Source organism: Chaetura pelagica, unplaced genomic scaffold (assembly GCF_000747805.2).
Source record: "Chaetura pelagica isolate M959 unplaced genomic scaffold, ChaPel_1.0 scaffold3, whole genome shotgun sequence".
NCBI classification, from domain to species: Eukaryota; Metazoa; Chordata; class Aves; order Apodiformes; family Apodidae; genus Chaetura; species Chaetura pelagica.
In genome coordinates this window covers 12,085,708-12,103,958 of record NW_009952974.1, presented here as the reverse complement: position 1 = coordinate 12,103,958, position 18,251 = coordinate 12,085,708, and the positions used below count along the sequence as shown (strand labels likewise).

At 34.9% G+C, this 18,251-nt stretch overlaps 2 protein-coding genes across 2 annotated transcripts in view; one reads left to right on the top strand and one right to left on the bottom strand.

The window, feature by feature from the left end:
* The window catches only part of LOC104387392 (neurabin-1-like), a 37,701-nt gene extending 27,265 nt beyond the window's left edge, over window positions 1–10,436 (top strand). Inside the window, exons 16-18 of the mRNA XM_009996152.1 lie at window positions 2,837–2,953; window positions 7,327–7,515; window positions 8,887–10,436. Coding sequence (XP_009994454.1) covers window positions 2,837–2,953; window positions 7,327–7,515; window positions 8,887–9,054 — 474 coding nt within the window. The 3' untranslated portion in view covers window positions 9,055–10,436. The remainder of the gene's footprint in view (window positions 1–2,836; window positions 2,954–7,326; window positions 7,516–8,886) is intronic.
* Window positions 10,437–13,499: 3,063 nt separating this feature from the next.
* The window catches only part of PDK1 (pyruvate dehydrogenase kinase, isozyme 1), an 8,505-nt gene continuing 3,753 nt past the window's right edge, over window positions 13,500–18,251 (bottom strand). Inside the window, exons 6-10 of the mRNA XM_009996151.1 lie at window positions 16,868–16,944; window positions 16,084–16,182; window positions 15,041–15,151; window positions 13,753–13,866; window positions 13,500–13,640 (exon numbers count right to left, since the gene is read on the bottom strand). Of these exons, the coding sequence (XP_009994453.1) occupies window positions 13,500–13,640; window positions 13,753–13,866; window positions 15,041–15,151; window positions 16,084–16,182; window positions 16,868–16,944 (542 nt within the window). The remainder of the gene's footprint in view (window positions 13,641–13,752; window positions 13,867–15,040; window positions 15,152–16,083; window positions 16,183–16,867; window positions 16,945–18,251) is intronic.

Below are 18,251 nucleotides of genomic sequence, written 5' to 3'. Positions count from 1 at the left end.
TCCTTGCCTGCTATTTTTTTTTTTTTTTCCTTCTCATGCTCCAGTATGTAATTGCTGCTTGCTGCTGTTTTCCTTAGTTTAGTGCCAGTTGCAAACCAGCAGCTGGAAGAATATACAGCTCCTCATCTATATTCCTGCTTTTTAAAATGGTAGAAAGCTGACCCTCTTAAAGAACAGATTCTTGTACATCAATTGATCCTAAAATCATACTTGGCCTCTCCAAAGTCAGACTATTTTTACTTTGTGACATTTGGGGTCTTTTATAAAGCTGTTAATGCGACAGTACTGCTTGGAATTGCTAAACTTAGTAGATTTTAACGTGTCATTAGGTTTGCACTGCAGTTGCAAGGCTTTGGCTGTTAAACTTCACTATGAAAAGACATTGAAACTGAGAAAGAAATGTGCTTGACCACTCTGCAGTGAGTCAGGGACAAAATCACCTTCCCAGAATTTAAGGAAGGAATACTCCTTTTTGTTGATGTTGAGGTCATAGTTCTTACTGCTTTTGTGTCTGTAGTGTCCCATATGATCAGGTGAAAGTATTTCTTAAAGAGCATGTAAAAGTAGAAACCCCTATCGTAACTTTTGTACGGAGTCTTTCACATTTTGTGTAATTTCTGTAGGTAAGTTTTAATAATTATGGTGTAAGGAATCTAATTACATTTTAACTGTTTCATGTTTCTGCAAATTTGCCTCTTGAAATTACTGTAGGATTTTGTCTCTTAAAATGATACTGAAGTTAGTCTTGAACTTGTAAACAAAGTAATGAATCAACTTCTCCCTGCTTGTGAAAACCAGGACCAAGAGTCAAAGTCCTATGATCTAAGGGTTTGTAGACTGCTTAGCCTTATGAGATTTCTAAATTACACAGTTCTTAAATTAGGCCCTTACATTATCTGCCCTTTGATTTAGTCCCATTGTATCAGAAATGATACAGTACAAACACATAAATACTGTTCATATTCATTCTTTTTCCAGAGCATTATTTAGCTTCTGTAATCTTTTCTACAGTCTTTCCTTTTTGTTGCAAGGAAGAACACTCTGGTATAAATAGTTTATAATCTTAGCACCTTAAATCTTAGGAAGCATACCTATAAAACTTCTATGCAAATTTTGTGTTCTTAAAAAATAAAAAATCTTTGCAACTGGCTCTAAATCCTTAAAAGGAAATTATTAATTCTTTAAATCAAATAGGAGCAGGGGGAGGACAAAACATTACAACTGGTGCTGAGATGCTTTACTTCTGGCTATGTTTTCTTCACGTTTTTTCTAAGGTCTCACTAAATATGTTGCTCAAGTATCATCTTGTCTCTTTTTTTTTTTTTTGGTAAAATTTTGTATCTGAATTGTTCTCGATTACACTGCAAGGGTAGAGAGAGTGAACTGAGGGTGGCTGACAGAAAAGCTCCTATATAGATTTTCAGTTTGGGTTGAAATTAATTTGAGAAAAGGTATTCTGTTGTTTCTGGTAATACTTTCTACACGTGTAAGACTGGATAAATCCCTGCAATATAATGTAATTAGTAAAATGAGCTACATACTCAATACAATACCATTTTCCAGTCATGTACAGTATGACACTCCATGAAAACATAGCAGGACAACTCAAGTTGTGGTTTGGGGGTTTTTATTTGTTTGTTGGGATGTAATGGTGATTTTTTCCTTGTTATTTTGTTTTTGCGGGGGTTTTCCAGTTTTTTTTAAGACCCAAAATGTGTATCAGTAATTCAGGGTAAAAGGAAGTGCAAAGATTAAATATCCACCCCCAAAACAGAAATAGAATAATCTAGAAAATTTGGAGTTCAGGTTAAACTGAAATCAGAATACAAATACAGAAGTGCTCAATGAAGACAACTGCAAAAAACATAGTTCTCTTATAGCAGCATAAATTACTGAAGAAAAGTGTATTTAACAACATCTTAACTTAGAATCTCAGATCATTTATGCACATAGGGATATGGTATGTCATCCTTACAAAGTGTTGTTAGTTGATTAGATACTGAGAGAAAAACAGATAAAATAATTGGAAATAATTGCTCACTGTTTGTGAGCTACAAAGAGTAGTGCTGAGAAGTAAGTTTTAGAAAGGCAAAAGTAGGAGGCAAGGTTTGGCAGAATTGTTTTCCACTCACTAAAGAAAAATAACAAAGAAGTCAGGTTCTGAGATGGCAGTTGAGGTAATCAAACTAGAAAATATCCTGGGCAACATACATTAGTATTCTTTAGAAAAGCTCCTTGTTATTCAAATTCTCAATATATGTCAGGCGAAGACCTCTTATTTTTTTCACTGTCAACTACAGTGGTTTGATAGTTGTCATATTCAGAAACTTTTTTAGTTATAGGGGCACTTCTGTGCCATGGGAATTTTAATGACTGTAAACAGTTAGGACTGATTTTTATCTCACAAACAGAACAAGCACCTTCTGAAGCACATTCATAGTGCTTGTGTAGATTTCAATTGAACACAAACTCAGCATGAGTAATTCCACCAAATCAAGCTCAAATTGCTTCTCCCCAAGTGTGGTGTGCCTGCTGGAAAAGTAACTACATGTATTTCCTCATGTACTTTAACAGCATTTCAGGTTACGACCCATTCTCCACAGAAGGTGCTTTTATGGGGGATATTGCTTTAAATTTGTTGCTGTGTCTTTGAATTCAGAGTTTAACAAAATACAAATCAGATGCTTGAAGTAGTGAGTGCATTTCATATGTGATCTAAAGATAACTGAGTCATAGTTGTTTTTTTAAACCATAAACCAAAATTACTAGAATGTCACCTTATAACCTGCTTTTCCAAGGGGTGAGTTAATAAAACGTTATTTCCACTTGTTTGCAGAGTAGAATTGTCATAGATGATACATACCATAGCAAGCCAAGTTGTGAACTTTCAGGGTTAGTGACAGAACCAAATCTGTCAGGTCGTTCACACACTTTAACCTTCTCTTCAAATGAGGTGAGTTTCAAAGTGTGTATATGTGTCTTGTTGATGTTGTTGTTCACACTACAGCATGTGTAATAGAAACAGATTTGTGTAATGTGAAACTAGATGGCTGTTTCTGTATTTTAATGTTGTAAAGCCTGGCAAAGAATCGTAAGCTGTTTCTGAACTAAGGACATGGACTACTAGGTAGCATATCAGCCTTTGTGTTCTGATGCTAGTTATATCATAAAAACTGGAATTAACTCTCTCTGATCAAAGTGCAGGTTTAATTTTAAATATAACACCTTTCTGTTCCACTAATTTAAAGCAACTTTCTGGGTGAATGAAAACTGAAGCATTTTTGACCTTGCCTTCACATTTGTTCAGGTTTGTTTTACCATACAATTTAATATAAATAAAAACAAACACAAGGAAAAAAAAAAAGTAGAATATGGTGGGTTTGATATATAGGTAGAAACTAGATACCATAAAGTCAGTGTTCATTTCCCTGGAGAACTCTCTTGGCTACCGCTGAAACATAAAATCTACATTTTGGTGACATTCTGACATACTGTCTCATTTGGTGTTTAACTGATGGGCATCTTTATAAGTTAAATCCTTTATAGACTAGGAGGAGTCATTAAAAGATTAACACAGTCATCTTCCAGAAATTAATTAGAAGGCTTACCAAAATGGTAGTGATAATGTTTGAAGAAAAAAATTAAATGGTGGTTCATGAATGTGGGGGTTCGTTATTAGCTATCTTAAACCGACTTTAGTGAAAGCCAGCACAGTCTTACAAACAATGTTATAAATATTAAATCACTAACATAAAAGTCTGGGGTGTCAAAAATCATGAAACTAGTTTACAGGTTTCAGTAGTGGATTAATGCCGATTTTTATCAGAGATGACAGTCACAGATTTAATAAAACCAGAGGTACTCCAGTTAGCATCTATCGTTGCAAGTGCTCCCTGCATTTTTTTTCTGGAATGGTTTATGAATGGAATATGTGTTTCTAAAACTTGCATAAAACTTGAAAGCAGTATAAATCATAAGGTTTTAACAAACCTAAGTACCTTCTTGAAACTTTTTTGTTGATCAGTGTTACAACTTTCAGTAAACTACTAGTTCTGAAACTCAAATGAAAGTTGTTTATTACTAATAGTGCATGTGTAAAGTGATGACTTAAGCCTGTTTTTTGTTATAGATTAGTCTGATTCTAGTGTTCTTTTTAGTTCGTATGTTGCTTATTTGCATGACCAATAGAAGTTGTTTATACCTTTTCAGTAATTGCATTGATTATAAGGCTCTGTTCTGAGGATAATTTTAAATAGACTCTAAACCAGTTTCTCTTTTGGAAAGCAGCGTGTATGAAGACTGTTCTTGGCCTTTCTTAATTAGTAGTAAAATACATTGAGTTCTAGGAAAAAATAAGAAACCAATCTTACAGCAATTTTGGATATTTCAAATCCTTAACTTAAAACCTTTACAAGTAGAATTTCTAACTGGTGGTTGTTGTTCAGATGGGTTAATAAATGTCCAGCAGGGACTGTACCAGCCAGTGTAACAACCACTGCTTTCTGAGGAGTGGGCTACTGCATGCTGCCCTACTCATCCTGGAATTGTTAGTAGACAGGAAATGGAAACTAGTCTTAGAAATCTAGACAGGAGCAGCACTGACAAAGTCTGCCTCTACTGGACAGGTACTCACAGGCAGCTTGAGGAGGGTGATCAGAGTTGGTTGTTAGCACTCAGCTAGTTACAGCAAAGGCACCTCCACTTGCAGTGGTTAGCAAGCGAGCTGGTCATCCCTCCTACCTTTCTAAGGTTTTTTATCATCTGTTCAGTGGTGTGATGGCATCACTGTTTTACTGGATTTTGTATTTGTATCTTTAAAGTCTTTAGTTTTTTTCTGTACTTGTTTCTTTAACCACCTGCTTTTTTATGCAGGACCACATGGTTTTCTCATGCTTCCATACCTCATAGGTAGTTTTAGTTCTGCTTTCCGAGTTTGCAGCTGACCTTTTGTGTGTGTGTGTGTGGTGCCTACTTTGGGGACTATAACTCTGCTGTACAAACAGCTTGGGACAGGCCTTCTGCCTCTGGAAGGACAGTAAACAATTGGGGAAAAAGTTTCTGTAGAGGTCTTATTTAATGACCAATAAGCACTACTCAGAAATCTGTTCTTCCTCTTAGTCTTCTACACTTTTCATTTTCCTATTATATTCTGAAAAAATACTTTCAGAAATACTTATGTGCAGTAGTGAAAATGTGATGTCTAAGTGTTTTATCACAGATTCAGTTTTTGTACACCTTTTTGCAGTATATATAATCTGAAATTACAGAAGCAAAGCTGTTGCATGCCTAGCACAGATTAAATAAAACTAACAAGCAGGTTCCAACTGGAATAAAACATGTTGCACATTAGTCAGTGTAAAGGATAGATATATAGATATATACACATACATACACACTCCTCCTTAAAGGACAGAAGTATATATATAGAAATAATATGTATGTGGCAATATATATATTAGTGTTTCTTGCTGCTCGTAGACAACACACAACTGAGATATGAAAAGTTTCTCCTTGTGTATTAATCATGAACACTTGCTAGTAGGAGACAAAATTTAAAGGTACCAATATATGTTTTGTATTACAATATCAGGCTGAGGAATACTATTACCTAAAATTATTTTAAATATATGGGCATTTTGAAATTCCCTTAGTAATGTATACAGCGAATTTTCTCTCTGTATGAAACATCCCAAGTTTGATAGCTTGGATATAAAAATACTCACTGTGCCCCAGTTGTCTTGATACAGATGCTATATAGAGCACTTCAAGCAAAAGCTCTTCTGGAGCTCTTGTCTAGTATTGTCTAGTCAGGAAGGTAGATATGTTCATGGTTGTTATAGCTATATAAGCATTTTAATTTGCATTAGGAGTTCAATTTTTAAGTAAATTGCCTGATTGTCCCTACTTCCTTGATTTCATTTATCTTGGAAATCGAATCAGATGTGTTCCAGTATTATTCCTAGTGCATTCCAGCTGCTAGTAGCCATTGCTTCTGTGTGACCAGACTAGAGCTACTGGGAATAAAAAAAAAAAAATCCTTTTAAATGCTTGTGCTAAGGATTTTAGGATCTCAGCACAAACTGTTCTGCTGTACAAACATGTTCCTATTTATCTGTACTTGCCTCCTAATGTAACCACTGTCCTTTGTTTCACAGAGCAGGGAAAGCAAAACTGTTTATAAGTCCTCTGATACACTGGAAATTTAAACTGTATTTGTTTGACCTCAAGCATGTGTTCCATGTAGTGCTGTCAGATCCAGTTTACTGTATGATCAGATTGCATAACAGGCTTACATCTGTATCTTTCACTTATAATTGTCATAATTATTTTGTTACATTCAGCCAACTCTCCCACATTTTCTACCAAAGGAGTTGGATTTTGTGAGAACCCTCTGGTTGGGATCTGTAGTCGTTGACCTGAAACTTACAGGGTCACATCTCAAACCCATCTCTAGAAAGATCTGTATTTCTGTTTTTTGTTTCTATGTGTAAGGCTTACTGGAAAAAGTGGGCGTACTTTCCACTGTTTTGCCAATATCTTTGTTAAGCTGCTTAGTGGAGTGGTCTGCAAGTCTAACGCAGCCTGTACTCAATCATGAGCTTTTCTTTTATGATGAAGTAATAAGAATGCTTCAGGATGAACAGCAGTACCTTTTCCCTCTCAGAAGCTAACTGAAATTGAAGCAGGGAGCTTCAAAAGCTCTGTGAGCTAGCAAAGTATATTTTCACTGGAAGGCTACAAGCTCTTCAATTTCTGAAATGCTCTTCTGCTAGGCAAACCCTCTAAATTGTTGACATAAAGGCATTAGATGAAAGAATAAATAGTCCTCTCTTTTTAGAACTGCATCAAATTTAGTAAAACTGGACTTGGAACAATCACCAGATTTACTGACTACTAGAATTGCTTTTATTCTGGATTTCCTTCACTTAACAATAAGCAAAAACACAGTTTAAGTGCTACTTGGTTCTCTTTGGTGCTGTGTCTAACAGCAGGCAGTATCTAACAGCAGAATTGAGCTACCCTAATTAACTGAGGAAGCTTTTTTATTGTTAGGAGACATCAAATTAAGCAAATGCTTTGCTATATTAATTTCTTAGAGAAAACCATTTATGTTCAGTGTTTCTGATTTGGTTTGTGTTGAGTGTTGTAGTGTCACCTCATTTATAGTAAACTCCTAGGCAAACTGATTATAAAGTGTGATCTCAAGAACATTAGTCCTTTTGGAACTGGAGTGTGTTTCAAAATGCTTTTTATTAGTAGACTCAATTGGCAACTGGAATTCAACTTAGTCAAACATTGCTTATGGTGATTTTTCTAATTGATTAGGCATTAGATGATGAATTCACAACAACAGGAAAACAAAATCAATGGCACAGTAGACCTATTTCTGAGTGGACCACCCAGCAAGTATGCCACTGGTTAATGGGAATGAACATGGAGCAGTATATTACAGAGTTCACAGCTATGAACATAGATGGACAGCAGTTAATGCAGCTTGACAGTGAAAAGTTAAAGGTATGTGAATATTACAGGATAAATTGTAACTGTATAAATTGCATTGCTTATTCAGACTTTTTTTTTTTTAACCTACAAAACTTATTTTCCTGCTTTCATGGTTTTTTAAGGGATAGAGTTTTGCTTTTGAAATACTTGGAGACTATACAGTTGATTAGAATTTAGTAATTGATTGTACAACTAAAGACAAACCATTTTTAATCAGAAGAATACCAAGTATTTATTCCTTGTTTGCATCTTGAGGAACTTGAAGTAAGCGTAATTCCCCAGAGTGGCCTGATACATCTGTCATCAGTCTTGGCTTAAGCTGTTATCAAAACAAGATCCAGCCAATTCAAATGCATAGAATTGCAGGACCCAGTTTTAGAAATCTTTCTTCCACATCTCCTCTTTAGATGAGAAGGTTAAAATCCTATCTAGTTTTAAATGCTTTTGATTTTTACTCATGATTAAAAAAAATTATTCTGAATATTTTTTTTTAGCCTTTTTTTGCCATTTCACCTCTTGGAAACTGCATCATATGTATCCCTTTTAGTGCTAGGAAACTCAATTTTTCTTAGATTATTAGACTGCATTTTGGATAGGGAAGATGTGTGATTAAAGTGAGATTCATTAGTCTATTCTGGCATAAGACAAATTATTGTTAGTGATCGATGGTAGGATTTGAGTATTTTAGAGAGGGGGGAAAAAAGTGTCCAACTTCAGTCTCCAAAATATATCTGCATTTTAGAATAGCTCTGCAACACTGAGTGTTCTGTATTTTGCTAAATAAATATTTCCTTGGGCACAGAGGAAATACTCGTTACTGGTTTGTCAAATTACTGTCTGTATTTGGGGACCTTTGGATGTTGATGCTTACTTAATACCTAATGCCATTCAGAGCTCAGAGTGTGAGCAAGCACTGTCTGTAACTTCGAGTCAGGTACTGCCACCTGCTGATCAAAAATCAAAAGATACTGTTTACTTACTGAATATGCTTCTTAATAATACACTTTTAAATCCTTAATATTAAAATAAAAGAGTAGTTACTGAATATAAATTCCTCTTGTATAAAAAGAGCTAGAAAAATATGTTGAGACTCCTACGTAGTGTGCTGTTTGCTGGAAATTCTCAGGTGTCTACATGTTTGTAAAGGGCAATCAGAAGCTGTTGTTCCACAACAGAACAAGCATGTGGGCCCTTGCTGCCTTCCTTGTTACCCAAGTGATCATTTACCATGCTCTTAAGGACTTAGGTTCTTATTTTTCCAATAAACAAACTATCTTGCAGAAAAGTGAGTAACATTTAAACTGTTCATGCACAAGCACTGCTAACAGTGCTGTTGGAAAAATGAATGATGAGGTATTTTTCTTTTTTTCCCTCCCCCAAAAGGCTTTGGGAGTTTCCAGTCAAAACGACCGATCAACAATAAAGAAAAAAATTAAGGATATTAGAAAAACACAAGAAAAACTGGAAAAGCAGAAGGAAAAGGTTCAAAAGAAGGAGAGAGAAGTTCGCAAGACTGGCAGAGTGGTTGCCACTCTTGAATCAAGCTGCTAAAATGACACTTTTCTTTTAGCACAGACTTGCTTCATTTTGAGGAAGTTCAGCAGATTTGTATATAATTGTACAATTGAGGGAGGAGGGATATGTACAACAGTTCAATATGGTAGGTGAGTTTTTTTAATCCTTAATTATGGTCCCTCCCCATTAAAACCCAATAAAAATAAATTGTTTTCAGTATTTTTATTTCTAGTTGACTCTACCTGTACTAACAGACAATAATTTAACTTTCTGCCTTAAACAACATTTGTGCTTCTAAGACCTCATACGCCCTTTTCATTGAAATTTATGTTTGTGAAAAGTAGAATACTGTATTAAAAATCATTCCAATAGTAGTCAACTAGAATTCGATGGAGTTGAATCTAATAGAGGGACAATAGAAAAATCCTGCCAACAAATTCAGTCTGTGACAGTCTGTGTACCTTTTGCCACTGAAGATGTATAGTAAAAATTAAGAAAACGGTAATGTCAAATTAATTTAAAAAGAAAGCATGTATTTCAAATTTATGAATTATTTTGTTTAAATTCTTGTTTTTCTGGGATTTTCATTCAAAGTTCACTGTAGTAGCACATTGTTTTTTAACTCTGTGTTGCAATTTATTGGGAAAATAGCAAGAAATATTAAGACGTTTTCACAAACTACATTTACTAAGCATAACACTAAATTTTCTGTACACTGCCCATATGGTGTTGGGACAAGGTTTAAGCCTATAAAAAAGATCTTTTTTAACGTATTTTTTTCCTAAATAATACATAGTTTTATAGATTGATGCTATGAATAAGATCAATTTGCAATACATGTATTTCTCTTTTCTACCTGCTGCAAGATTTTTGCGGACCAAATTTATATATTTGCTAATTTTAAACTATATTGGTTTTCAAACTTAAAGTACTGAGAGAAGAATTGTAGGAAAAACTATCACTAAAGCACTGGGTTTCTGCATTGTATTTAATTGTTCAATTGTAGACTACGGATTATTTCTCTTTAAAGGAGGATTTGATTCTCAAAATAGTTTAGAACGTGAATTGGTGTTTTGTATCTTTACATACTATTTTCTAGAGATACTATAACAGCACTTCCTTTAACTAATTATTCCAAAAACATAGACTAGTTTAAGTATCAATTCCACTACAGAATGGACTAGAACAAAATTTACACAATTAATGTGGACCAAGTTCTCCTTTAAATCTGTGGACTGTTTTTCATTTTAATTAAATGAATGAACTTCACTATTCATGTTTCACAGTTGGGTTTTTTTATTGTTTTTTTTTGTAAATGTCTTTGAATTTCAGCAAAAGAACTGTGGAAATGCTTCTGCACTCTATGCATTTCCAAAATAAAATTTGAAAATCTTGGTAATAATTACTCTTTTAAAGAGGTTCAGTTTTCAGTTTTGTGCATTAAGAAACAACTCCTTGGACCAGATTTAACTTATTTGTTTACAGTAGCTTTGAGCTTGTACTCCAGATTTCCAGACCTTGAGCTAGAGAGGAATGCTGCCCTACTGAGAGAAGAAAATGGAGTAAGAAGTATGGAAAGATCATCTGCTTAAGATCACACACACGTAAAAACACCCTTTGAACAATTTAGTCAAGGAAGTTTATTTTTCAGTTAAGTGCTTTCTGCTGTAACAGAGAGTACTGATACAACCATGTATTGCGTTTTTTCTTTAAGCCTACTGAACTGAATGTTGCACCCCCTGTGAAGAGCTTGTTTCTCAGGCTGGAGACTAGTGGAAATAATGGTTTCAAAGGTTTCTCTGTGTGCAGAGCTGTTCTAGTTAAACAGGGGCCACAGCAGGGATGATAAAATCACCCAACACCTGAGCATATGAACATTGATTATCACAGCCCATTGTACTTACCTGTCAGATGCTAAATTAGAAGGTTGGCTTTGGGAAACCAGCTTAGTACCAAGCCACAAAATGACCCAACTCTTAAGTTTATTTTTTTAAATGGTTTTAATGAATAAATGTAGTGATTCTTTCAAAAATAAATAAGTTAACACAAACCAAGATCAATTTTACAGTGCAAGACTGATTGCATTTGCATACAAAACTATTAATCTCAGCAATTGAGAGCTGAACTAATTTTCTACAGTGATTGACTTCAAATTAACCAGTGTGCTGGCAATGGCTTCAGTATAGTAATGAAAATATTAAACACACAAAAGTGATCTTCCGAACTTCTATTTAAATCAAAAGTTATCAGACTTGTAAGTAGGGTTAAACATGGTAAACCAAAATGTTACTATATTTGAAAATCACTATTTCACTACAATCACTCAGGGTGGCAGGGGAGGAGATAGATAAAAAAACAATTACACAGCAAGTTGTTCTAATCAGAATTCGATCGGTATCTAGCTGAGAGCATGCAAAAGGTTTTATTTCCAAAATACCGTATGAAATATTTTTAGACTTTGTAGAAAACATACTGTGTTAACTTTTCTTTGGAAGTCTCTTGTTCTCAGGTGTTACTAAAATCAGTTAAGTTAAACATTTAAAACTTAGCATAAAAGCAAGAATGTTTATACTGACAGTTTTTAAAATCCTTTGCTGTAACTTTAAGCTTAAATTTAGCAAAAGCAACAGCTGCAAGCATTCCCTCCAACTTTTACAGTACATAGAATTTCTCACATATATCCTCTTGCAGGGTGAAGATCAGCTATAGATCATAGCCATGCAGACTGTAAGGCATGCCAGTCACCTCCTCACATCCTTGTAAAGAAGAAAAATAGGGCCCTCTAAAAGCGCCCACGAGCTTGAGTGGAGCAGGTAACCATGCTGTTCTGGTGGCAATTAAGCTAGATTAATCCTCCCTCAGAGTGTCATTTTAACTGCATATAAAGCCCATTCTGTAAATCACTCCTGTTAAAGTGACCTGCATAGGCTTGATCAGGGTATAAACCATTTTCTTGTTTTGCAGAACTAGGCTAGGGAGGTAGCAGATGATAATCTTTAATCTGGCTCAGCTACAACTAGAATAGTGTGACTTCACTTTCTAACTGGAAGCTATTCCCTTGTGGTATTTCACCACCTGCTCTGTGCAGAGCTAGGAAACTAGCAAGATTTAGGCTTATTCTTTCTGAGAGGGATTATGCATGTTTGCTGCACAACAAAAATCACAATTACAAGCAAAGAATTAACTGAGAAAATGTCTTTAACTACATCACTCCTAAAATGGTCAGGAATGACAAGGATCAAGGTGCAATGCAGATGTGTATGATTTCAACAAAGCTGGCAGAAAAGGCATTAAAAGAAGTTGAATCCTTTATTAAAATAAGGACTTTGTACCTGAAATTTAATACTCGTTCTCCTCTCTATCTTCCCTACTATGTCTTGACAATTTCTCTCTGGCTGACAAACATATTCTGCTTACCTTATTTATGTTAAAGTGTGACTTCCAGTTACTGCATAAATGAGGCCAGAAGTACATCACAGATACAAAGGTATTTTCAAAAACTGTTAAATACTCCTGAGAAGATCGTTTCTGTTGTCAAAATAATAGAGATGCCCTACTAAGGGCAAGTTTTAAAAATCTGTTTATTAAAATAGTTTCTGTTTATAGCTGTAACCTGACATACCCCAGGGTTTGAGATCTTCCTAGGGCTAGAACATTGATACTGTGTTTTGGTATTACCTACAGCAATACAAGCAAATGCAAGACAGCATATGTTTACTGTACACAAGCCAACACTATTTGCTAGTTCACAATTATCATGGCAAGGTAAGTTTTTCACATGTATTAAATATTCACATTACAACCAAAGAAACATGACTGATACCACATACCTGAGATGCATTATATTAGTGGTAGCAGCTAGAACTGATTGGGTTTGTTGGGGGGTTTTTTATCCCTACAGACCTAATTGTTATTTCTACAGCCACAAAAAAACCTTGATGTAGGCAACATACCTAGCTTTGCAAAATTAGGCTCCAGCATGCTTAAGATAAAAGAACAGAACGTGCCATGGAGATGGCAAAGGTAGAGCAGTGAGCTCAGTATGTCTTACTTGAGCTCTGGTGAGCTTTTCCCATAGTTTTTTTTCTGTTAAAACAATTTTGTAGTGATATGAATTAATAAATTTCTCACCAGATATTAAATAGATTGCATTGGTTTCTTTAAAACTCAAAATTACAGCTGTTTTGATTTAGTTACTGAAAGTAGTCACAAACAGTAAGTGGAGCAAATTAAGTGTGACCTTCTCACCTAAAATTTAAAAGGATGTACAGGTTTTGGGCTTCCCTTGGGTTTTGTTAGGTTTTTTGTTGTGTTTTGGTTTTTTTTTTAATTCCAGGAAAGGGCAATTACATTAAAATTATTGTTACTGCACTTAAAATTATTTTCACCTATCAAATGTGGTTCAGCATCTTGGTGTAAAAGAGGTCTTCTAAATTCCCTTTCCAGACATACCTACTTCTTATGAACTGTTGAGGAAAAAGCTATATACTGCGAAACGTGGTCATGTCCTTTGGCTCACTGCTTGGCACACACCAGTCATCTGCTTCATGGTTTGCTTTATAATGTTTCCAGGCTGCTTTGTTATATACAGGGAGTTTTTCAATTGATTCTGTTGATAAGGCCTGTAAGTAGAGAAGACTGTAGCTGACTATTCTTTTTAATCAAAATTATAGTAAAAGAACAAGGATTAGCAGTTAAAGTTGCTGGTAAGTTTAAAATGGTAAAGTATCATACCTTTATGTAAATAACAGCATCTGTACCATAGCCTTCTAAGGAATACAGTTTGAGGTCTCCTTGGAAGTACTGTGCATACAGACGTGATATGGGTAAGCCATAACCAAATCCAGCCTAATCCAGGTGAAAAAGTGTATTTTCATTAATTGCATCCATCACTACCATTTTTTATTTTAATTTAATAGTTAAATAGATGAACTAAGCTTGACATTCGACAGTAAGAGAAGGAGTTCAAATGTTAACTATTAGGCCCCCCAGAACTATTATACACCCCAGAAACAGAATAATTCATGAATTATTGCAATGATGACAAAGCTGCTTTACTTGTTGGTCAGACAGGGCTGCTAGGTAACACTTACTGTATTATGGTAGATTTTTCAAGAAGAGATTAATATAATTAGAGAAATGGTACTGACTCTGTCTTATGCCTCATGGAGCTGCTAATCTTAAGAACACTGAATATTCAAAGTCAGATACGTGTCATCATCAGTATATATAAAAAAGGCCCAAAAAGGAATGTCTATGAATTTGTAGCTTATACTAAAATGCTATCTAGGCCCTGTCTGCAGTAGCAGGACACAGACCTGAAGTGGTAAGTACTATTTTTTTTTTTAATCTACTAAACTTCAGAGGTAATCTCTCGATGAACATACACAACACTCCTCTGTATAGACCTAGTGTTTAATGAGTTGCACAGTCATCTACATGCAGAACACTTTATAAATTTAAAAAACACATTTTGAATGATGGAATGTGAGAAAATAAGTTCAGGAAAGCTGTTCAGAGCTTCTTACTGAGAACTAAGGCCTTATTTCTTGTGCATCTGTTAAGTTTACCTGAGACCAAAGTAGGTTCTTAATATGCCCTGTCACATCTGTGTTCATCCTTGCTGGGGGATGGCAACACATTTCTACACAGTACAAGCGTAGCTATGGACTTGATTCCAAATCATTGCTATAATTATTTTTCCTTTCATTCAGTGGCCACAACAATTTGGAGCCCTGTCCTTACTGCAGTTCATGCAGCATAGCTAACTGTTCTGCTTGAGGTAGCTTATCTTTATACTTGGCAGAGAAAAACAGAATCATAGAGAAGTTTAAGTAATTCATAGTATTTTAGGGTCTTATGCAATCTTCCAGTTACATCAGAAAAGTGTTTGAATTAAACTGTAACATCCAAATAGTGATACTCATATCTATAGAATTGGTACTTCATGGCTTTGGCTAAATGGTTCCTTTTGTGACAATTAAACATATAGAAGATTACATGATATAAAAGATTCGCATACCAAAGGTGTAGCTCGTGACGTCTCAACACGTGGACGTGGTGCTGTTGAATACATGTAGTTGAATAGTCTGTCAATTTTCCTCATAGGAACACCTCCCCCACGATCACTCATCTGAAGGATGAAGGAACATGCAGCATTATGTCCATTAATACATTTTTATAAAAGACTGCTTCTCTCAAACAATGATCCAGATAAAGTTCAGGTAAAACATACATAAAGTTGGCCCTATTAAATTATGGGTTTTCTTAAATTCTCATCTCTCAGCTACAGCAATGACCAGAGAGACTAATCCTTCCTTTTCATCCCTATAAAACAAATTATTTTAAATACTACCATAAGAAGCCTTCATAATCTCTTGGAAGCAATAAAATTCTTGCTTTAATTAAGCATTACTTTTATCTTGTTCATAACTCAGTTTTGTCTGAAGTCAATATCTAAAACTTTTAGCAAATGCCAGGTTCTGTGTATTTTTATCTTTATTCCTGAGGAATATTGCCAGTTAAATACAATATATTAAAACATATTACTGAAGGAATTAAGTCAGAACAGTTGTTGTACTTTACTTAGACCTATGGAAACACCAGTGCTTGCAGCTGGTCTTTGAAATTCAACATGGATGTTGTATGGAAAACTTAAAGGAGATGTTGTACTTGAGGTTTGATTCGCATGGAACATACAATGTTTATTTCCCTTTTTTCAGCTGTTGCACATGTGTATAGTTCTGTCGTTGTCACATACAAAATGCTGATATTACAACTGTAGAAAGATGCTACTTCATTTTTAGTTGTGGTTGCTTATAAACTAGGCAAGACATGAGTGTGACAGAAGCAGAGAGCAGAGCCTTCAGTATGACTGTGCAACCTCTTCATGAGTTTCCTACTGATGTGGAATGTGAAATTCCATAAAGCTCTTGTTACAACACTACGTAATCACATACAATCTATTGTTAGAATCGGGTCATCAGCTAAAGTTAGTAATCCTCTGCCTATGACAGAGTATAAAACTAATTAAAAGAGCCTTCAAATAAAAAAAAAAATTGATACCTTCACAGTTAAATCCTCAGTTCCCAACGTGATGTGCACTTGAATTGGAGGATAAATGCATCGATCAGCATTATGTTCCATGGTGGCTCTCATTGCATTCTGCAAGTTTCAAGTACAGTTTAAATTCTGTTCTTACCACTTTGAATATTATCTTAAAACATAAATTTAGTAAAGTTACTTTTACCACATTTCAGAATGAGGACAAATGTATATGGTTTTAGAATAGCTTTTTATTATTTTGGGTTTGTTCAGTATCACTGTTTAGACAGTATATTAGAATACACAGACTTAAAATGTTTGTAGACCATCTGAATATTTAGTGTACAGCTTTATTTGTAGAATTTTTAATAATGCTAGTGCATCTAATATGACACAAAAATCAAGAAAAGTCTAAGGTTAAACTGCTTGAGGAAAGCTCTGTACAACCTCCTCACGTTACACCATATTTGAAGATGCCCCAGAAATTTTATATCTTATTCTCACTTGCTTTGTTAACTAATATCTTTATATGATTTCAGATTTTTTTGACAAAACTGTCTACTCAGAAGGTGTCAGATACATTCAGTGACTAGGCAAAGGAGATAGATCTCCCAAAGCTGTTCATTTTCTCTACAGTTAGTACGTGTCTGAAAAATTCAATTCAGGTACCTTCCCACAGTCAAGCAGTGAAAGGAATGCACTTGAAAAAACACACTGCTATCTAGAATTGGTTAATAAATCAAAGAAATACAATCTCACTAAACAAAGATGTATAAAAGAATTGCATAATGATAAGTGCACTCACCTTGAAAAGTTCAAAAACCATGTGATAGAGATGTGATGGCACATATACCACTTGCATGGGCTGCCCTGGGGATTTAGCTGGATAAAAGAAGAGTCTAAGTAATTAAATAGCAAACTAGGTACCTTTCTTTCATTTTTGCAGTAATTTAAAATCTATATTATTATTGTTGAGAGAATTTACAAGAGAAGGAAAATTTGAACAGGAAATCTCTTGAAAAGTTGTATGTTAATCAAAAGCCATACTTATACCTATGAGGACGTTATCATGAAGGCAGAGTCAGGGTCTTCAGGTGGTGGGTGGGAGAACAAGAAACAGTGAATGCAAGATAAAGTAACAGAGGTTCAGACTAGATATAGAAAAAAACTTCACCACGACAGTTAAGCATTCAAAAGGCTGCCCAGGCATGTTATGTAGTCGTTACCCTTGGAGAATCTCACAGCTGTCCCTGCTTCAGGCAGGACATCCGGAGGTCCCTCCCAACCTAAATTATTTTATAATCCTATAATGCAGCAATTGGTAACTACAGCATACTTTAGAAAATGCTAGTTTATAACAAGAAGCCTTAACAAAAATTATATGGACAACTCTGTCCATTTAAAACTACAAGTTTTTAAACATTTTTAAAGAATAAATTATAGAAAATGTATCATGAAACACCTTCATTATATAAAAAATTAAGGAAAGGTTGCTCAGAAAGTTCTATTAGGGTTTTTTTAGTTCAACAAATTAATGACTTCTCACCAGACTGTGCTAGTGATGAGTGCTTTATCAACATAAATGTTGAAGACAAATGATGGCAAAAGATCTAGAATAAATTCTGTACCCAGCAAAAATAAAAGTGGAATTAAAAAAGAAAAGAACACACTTTGAAATATGTCAGGGTCCTGTCCTCAAGTTAGTGGCTTCCTGCCAGGCCTTCACCTCCAGATTCCATGCCTAAGCTTTAAATAATGGTCTTCATTCTCAGCTGTGGGCAAGGAATGTGCATTTAGCCTGTATCAGGTTTAACTCACCTTCACAATCCACTGAGCAAAAAGGTCACTCCTTTTATAAAAACTGAACTATTTGTTCTGGCTTCTGGAGCAAATAAACCATTAAGTATCCCCTCTGTACAGAGAACTAGCATGACTGATAGTTTCTTATAGATGTTTTTAGCATCATGCTCCAAAGATAAGAGGTAAACCCTTTAACCTAGATACAGAATGGCAGGTTTTGTACAGTAAGAAGAAAAGATCTGAAATGTGTAGTCAAGACCACACTTTCTTTGCCTTTAGCTCCAGAAGCCAAGTTACTGTGATTGCACTCTGGCTTTTGTAATTACTTGTAGAAGTGATTTTAATTCCTTGGTTTTGTGTGTCTGTCTGAACTTGGCATTTAGTATCAT